A 5,979-nucleotide genomic window follows, 5' to 3' on the forward strand; every position below is an offset into this window, starting at 1 on the left:
TACTACAACAATAAATGTTGGATATCAAATATAAACGCCAACATGAAATGGAAAAAAAGAAAATTTTAAGATTTAGAGTACACTACATGAAACATAAAATAAAGTATATAAAATTTCAAACTCAAAATATAAAATATGAAATAAATTTTTGTATTTTTCTTACATAATTTTTATTATTTTCTCTTAGTATTTATAAGAAAATTGTTTTATTTCAATTTATTTGTCTTTTTTTAACTTATCAATAGTAATATTTTAAAAAATTAAATTGATCAGTAAATTATTTATTTTACTAATGAATTTAATTATATACCTGTAGACGGAGTTTCCGAAATTTGTTGGCGCGCGCGTATGTGGAGAGCTGGGGGTGTAATTGTATTTTCAACTGGGTAGAAATGGTAGGATGTGGTCTGAGAAGCATTAGGGGATACATCAAAATTAAAGTCGGTTACACGGTGCCCCTCTTACCCCGGCAATTACAACCTCCAAAATTCATACCATTTTCTAATTTCTAGGGTTTTGGACTCTCTCAATCTATCTCACGGTGACTGCAGCAACGATGCCTGTGAATCTAACGCCAAACTCAATCTCGTTGATAAATGGCGGAGATGTGAACTCGAAGCCGCTGGTTCAGGTCATGGATATAAAGCTGATTGGAAGTACTCAGGAACGTTACCGGTTCTTGATCTCAGATTCGGTGTCGACTCAGCACGCAATGCTCGCCACTCAGCTCAATGACAGAGTCAAGACCGGCCAAGTTAAGAAAGGATCCGTCGTTCAGTTGATCGATTACATTTGCAGCACTGTGCAGAATCGGATTACATGGGGTACCCCCTATTACGCAGGGTACCCCTATCTGTATGGGATACCTCTATTTGTATGGGGTACCTCTATTTGTATGGGGTACCTCTATTTGTGTGGGATACCTCTAATTGTGTAGGGTACCTCTATTTATACGGGGTACCTCAAGTCATGTCGGGCACCTCGGATTATGTAGGGTACCTCCGATTGTGCTGATATCATTTCATTGGCTGACACGTGGCGCTCTATTACCTTTCCCATCTTTCCCTCAAACAACATCCCCCTAGTTTCTTTTTGGCGAGAAGTATTGGAGGCAAAAGAAACTTATTGTATGAGTGACACGTGGCGATGCGGCTGGACCGGAGGGTACCTTGCTTAGCTTCTTCCCTTGACTAAACTTTGTGTACTTCAAACTAAAAATCTTCTCTTTGTCTTTTCCTTTTCCCGCTTTTTTTTTTTTTTTTTTACACGATGAGAACGAACAGTTGTCTTCATATGTCTCTCTCCTTTTTCTTGGGAAGTGGCAGCCGTCTGACACGCAGTTTGAATTTTGAAAATACAAATCTCACTCAAACATCCCTGAACTCCTTTCTTGAGCAACGTGTTCTGTCAGGTTGAATTTAAAACTCCTGACGTGTGTCAAAGTTTTGAAAATCCCCAAACGAACTCCCAAAAATTGATTATTTCCAGTAGCCTTTTTCTTCCATAATTTCGTCTCTTCTTCTAACTGGATCAACATTATCACAGGTAAAAATAAAAATTTCTTTACTCTTTTTTTTTTTTTTTTTTTTTTTTTTTTTTAGCCTTGTTCATCTTCCCTAGGCTTTACTCTCCCTTTACTCTTTTTCTTTTATTTCTTTCCCATTTTCTTTCTCACGTTTCTCCTTCCTTTTTCTCTCTTTTCCTTCTTCCTTTTCTTTCTTTCTTCTTTCTCTTTCTCTCTCGGCCGGCGTTGATCTGGTACGTTTTCCGGCGTGGATCTCGGCTGCTGCAGTGGCGGTTTTGGGCTCCAGATCTGGTCGGTTCAAGGCGATTTCCGGCGGCTCACGGCGAGATCTCAGTCCGGCGATACACACGGTAACCCCTCCTTCATCGTTTCTTTATTTTTCCCTTGGTGCTTTCTCTCTTCCTTCCCTTTTCTTCTCTTTTCCGTTTCGGCTTGGTGTTTTTCTCTGTGATTTCCGGCGTCGGTTTGGTGTGGTTGCGGCCGGCGTTGGTTCGGTGGCTGCAGCCGGCGTCGGTTTGGTGGTTTCGCGGCTGTAGCTTCTCGATTTTTCTCTTTTTTTTTTTTTTTTTTTGTTTCGACCGGTGCTTTTCTCTATGATTTCCGGCGTCGGTTTGGTGTGGTTGCAGCCGGCGTCGGTTCGGTGCTTGCAGCCACGACAGCCGGCGTCGATTTGGTGGCTGCAGTCCCCTCTTCCGTGTTGTCTTCTCTGTTCTTCGTTTTCTTTTTTTTTTTTTTTTTTTTTTTTGGCTGGCGTCCTCCTTTGGCGGTTTCCGGCATCCTTCTCGTGATCTCCGGCGTCGGTTCTCGGTGGTTGCAGCCATGACAGCCGACGCCGGTTGCTGCAGCTTCTTCGTTCTTCATTTTATTTATTCATTTATTTATAAATAACTATATATATTTAAGCTTATTTTTGTTTTTATACTTGCATATTTTTACCCACTATTTTTGGTTGCCTGCAGCTTCATTTCGCCGCGATTATCAATCCCGATCTGTTGAATTGGTGAATCACAGGTATCCCTCCTCGCTTCTCCTCCTTTGGCGCATTCACAGTGGCGCTATTTTGCATACTCTGAGAAAATTTTGTTTTTGGTTTTTGTTGTTTTTTTTTTTTTTGTTTTGTTGGTTGGTGTTTGCATTTGGTGGTTGATGTGTGGTGGATGGTGCTTGGTATGGATATATTGCTGTTTGGAAAACATGTGGCTTGTTGGATGTGTTGTTGGGGGCTTGTGGATATGTTGTTGGGTGTATTGTTGGGGAACTTGTGGATGTGCTGTTGGGGGCTTGTGGATGTGCTGTTGGGGAACTTGTGGGTGTGTTATTGGGTAAAAGTAGATGGGCAAAAAGCACACGGGACCCCCGATGAAGCGACGTAAAGTTGGGGCTAGTAGGGTTGACAACCCTCCTGCGGGTTCCCCTTCCCACATCTCCATCAGCGAGGGGGATCGGTCCCCTCCTAATTCCTCTAGGAGTTGCAATTCTCGTTCTGAGCCCCCTCCTCCTAGGAGTACCCCTCGTGTCAGCCCACGCTTTCCTAGTAGACGGCCTACCCCTCATCCTCGAAAGAAGGGTAAGCCAACCAAGCCTAAGGTTCCAGCTCGTTCCTCGGACCAGCCGCCTAAATCTCCCCCTGCCACACCTTCAAAATCTAGCAACCCTTTTTCCCTAGGCATTAGGAGGGCTACTTTGGGGGAGTTGGAGCAAATTAGAGCCAAATACAATATTCCTCCGTCTGTCCAGCTTAGGGTACCCCATGTGAATGAGCGACCCGAGTGTCCAAAGTCTGATGGGATTGCTCTCCATATCGACCTCTTCGATCTAGGACTCCGCCTGCCCCTCCAACCATTCTTTATGAAAATGTTTAATTACTTGGGGGTAGCTCCTGGGCAGCTGTCCCTTCCAGGGTGGAGGACACTGACGGGCTTACATGTGTTATGGTTGGAGGTCGTGAAGCGCGACATTTCTGTTCGGGAGTTGAGGGGCCTTTACCAATTCAAGAAGCCTAAGGGTCCCGGCATTGCTTACTTCTCTCCCTGGGGTGATCATGGCCACATCGTTGAGGGGAACCCCGCCTTGAAGAAGGGTTACCGAAAGGGATGGTTTGTCGCTGAGGGTAGGTGGGGGACAGAGACTCTAGGTGAGAAGGGCGACCCCGTGGAGGTTTCTCATTCCTTCAATGTAGACTGTAAGTATCTCCCTTACTTATGGTTTTTAATCGGAATCTTTCGCCTGAATGTCTCACTAACCTTGAGTTCTTTATGCTTTCACAGGTGTGACATGGGCTAAAGGATCATGCCCAGTTCAGGAGGTGGGGAGAGAGGTGAAGAAATTTATGGACAGGCTTCGAGGTGCACAGAGGGGTAGTGATGTGCTGGAGGAGAGCCGATTATGGAGAGCGGGGCTGATTGACCGAAGTCCTACATCTGCTCCTGGGGGTGACTCATGTATGATTTGGGTGTCGGGGGGTATCCTATTATTACTTATGGGACTGGGGTACCCCATTATTATTGCATTCTTCGTTTCGCTTCTCCGCTTTCCATTTCTTATTTTTACTTTTGCAGTACTTAGTACTTGTCCAGCTAACATAACTTTTGTGCATTGGGTGCAGTCATGGAATCGACGGGTGATGCTTTCGACGCCTTCTTCCAAGCGGTAGTGGGCGGTGCTTCCGGATCTCAGGATTCGGCGGTACCCCCGAAAGGCTCCCGACCTCCTCGAGCTCCCGGTCCAAAGGGGAAATCTCAGGGTACCTCCCACAGCGGGTCAAAGGGTACCCCTCGCTCGAAGAAGAGAAAATTCGGGCTGGTTTCTACTTTCCCCGATGAGTTACGTGAGGGTGACTTAGACCCGGCTTCTAACAAGGAGGTTTCGCACTTGGCTCGCCACTTTTACTACTCTGCTGAAAATGTTACCTCCGAGGTTGCTGAAGAGGTTGACAAGATGAGCTTGAGCCAGCGTTATGGTCAAGCACTTAAGGCTACCCAAGAGGTAGGCTTTCTTGGGGTACCCTGGGTGTACTCTTCATCATTTTTTTTTTTACTTATTTGATCTTTTCGCCATACACATATATTTAACATGTCTTGCATGACCCGCAGGCATCCTTTCTCCTTAGCCACTGCCTTCCGGATCTCGACTCCCTTGTTGCCGCACAGTCAGAGGTCGACAAGTTAAGGAGTGAGCTTCAAAGCCGTCAATCTCGTGAGGATCAGCTCGCTCGAGAAGTTAAAACTCTGCAAGAACGCATTGCTGGCCTATCGGGAGAGAAAGCTAGGGTGGAGAAGGATTGTGAGGAGTTGAGGGCCACCAACGGGGATCTGCTATCTCAGCAAAAGACGATGGCGGAGGATGCATTCTCACTCATCATGACGGAGGTGTGGAGTGTGGATCCGGCGTTGGAGGTACCCCGCGTGCAGAAATTCGTCAACAAGGCTGCCATTCTGAAGACAATTGCGGAGCGGAAGAAGTCTTCCCAGGCACGGTCGGGTACCCCTTCTGGGTCGCCTGGGGTACCCCATCAGCCTCAGTCGTTGCCCGCCTCGGATGCCCCTATTTCGGCGGCTCATATTCCGGGTACCTCGGAGTCTTCTGCCGATCGCCCTTTAGAGACGGATGTTGGGGATCGCGTTCCCCCCTCGGTGTAGCCTTCTCACTGTGCTCTTGTTTATCGGATCTATCCACATTTTGCTATTTGGACCTTGTTTATTTCTTTTTGGTTTCTCGGGATATTTTGTTTTATTGAGACTTCTCTTTTGTTATGATATCATACCATCTAGTCCTCTTGTACTTTGCATTATTCTGCAAACGAATGCTTGGCTAAACTGTTATCTTACAAATTCCTAGGGTACCTCTCATTTCATCATTTTTTTTTAAAATGGGGTACCCCTGGTACCTTAACAAGTATTCAACATCAGGCGCCTGCTGGTTTACACTGAGCGGCGAATTTGGTGCATGCCCTCCTCGGCAACCATGGCGGATTTTCCACAAATAGGTAATCAAAACATCGTCGCGACATCTCGATCAAAAATTGAAAGTGCTCAATTGGTCCAACCAATCAATTTCTTATTCTTTCGAAGTGCTCTCCGAATTTTTGAATAGCTTATCCCATACTTTGCAAAAGTACGAGGACGGAGGTGTGGGTGTTCTCATACCTAAGCCGAACTTCGTGCCGCTAGGGTATGCCGGTTTTTCTTCACCCTCGGGTCCTCTTTGACCCTCCCTCTCTTTGTCTAGGTAGCTTTGTCATGCTTCCGCAGAAAGGCTACCCCTGGGCTGTTCACTCCATTGCCTATCTTGGCTTTACACAGATCGTCACGATCTAGGCATATCAAGTACCTTGGCTGGTCCTGTGATAGGTTAGTCATAACTGACAAGCGTATGGCGAGAATTGCATATAACCAGATGCGAGGGTATATTAATGGCGATAAATGAATGTAATCTGCATTCTAAGATCGAAGTGG

The 5,979-nt window shown here is 45.8% G+C and overlaps 1 protein-coding gene across 1 annotated transcript; it reads left to right on the forward strand.

Moving 5' to 3' along the window:
- Window positions 1-1,704: 1,704 nt before the first annotated feature.
- Window positions 1,705-5,275, forward strand: LOC112101584. The gene is made up of 6 exons (XM_024192290.1): window positions 1,705-1,875; window positions 2,485-2,536; window positions 2,858-3,707; window positions 3,793-3,966; window positions 4,131-4,510; window positions 4,618-5,275. Exons 3-6 carry the CDS (start codon window positions 2,858-2,860, stop codon window positions 5,161-5,163), a joined length of 1,950 nt encoding a protein of 649 aa, XP_024048058.1. The 5' UTR covers window positions 1,705-1,875; window positions 2,485-2,536; the 3' UTR covers window positions 5,164-5,275.
- Window positions 5,276-5,979: the final 704 nt, after the last annotated feature.

This window comes from Citrus clementina, unplaced genomic scaffold, assembly GCF_000493195.1.
Source record: "Citrus clementina cultivar Clemenules unplaced genomic scaffold, Citrus_clementina_v1.0 scaffold_1, whole genome shotgun sequence".
NCBI classification, from domain to species: domain Eukaryota; kingdom Viridiplantae; phylum Streptophyta; class Magnoliopsida; order Sapindales; family Rutaceae; genus Citrus; species Citrus x clementina.

Excerpts from the sequence above, each read along its gene's own strand:
- LOC112101584 (XM_024192290.1), top strand. The coding sequence starts at position 2,858 with ATGGGCAAAAAGCACACGGGACCCCCGATGAAGCGACGTAAAGTTGGG. Across the intron at positions 3,708-3,792 it reads TCATTCCTTCAATGTAGACT|GTGTGACATGGGCTAAAGGA; the intron begins GTAAGTATCTCC and ends ATGCTTTCACAG. Across the intron at positions 3,967-4,130 it reads TGCTCCTGGGGGTGACTCAT|TCATGGAATCGACGGGTGAT; the intron begins GTATGATTTGGG and ends CATTGGGTGCAG.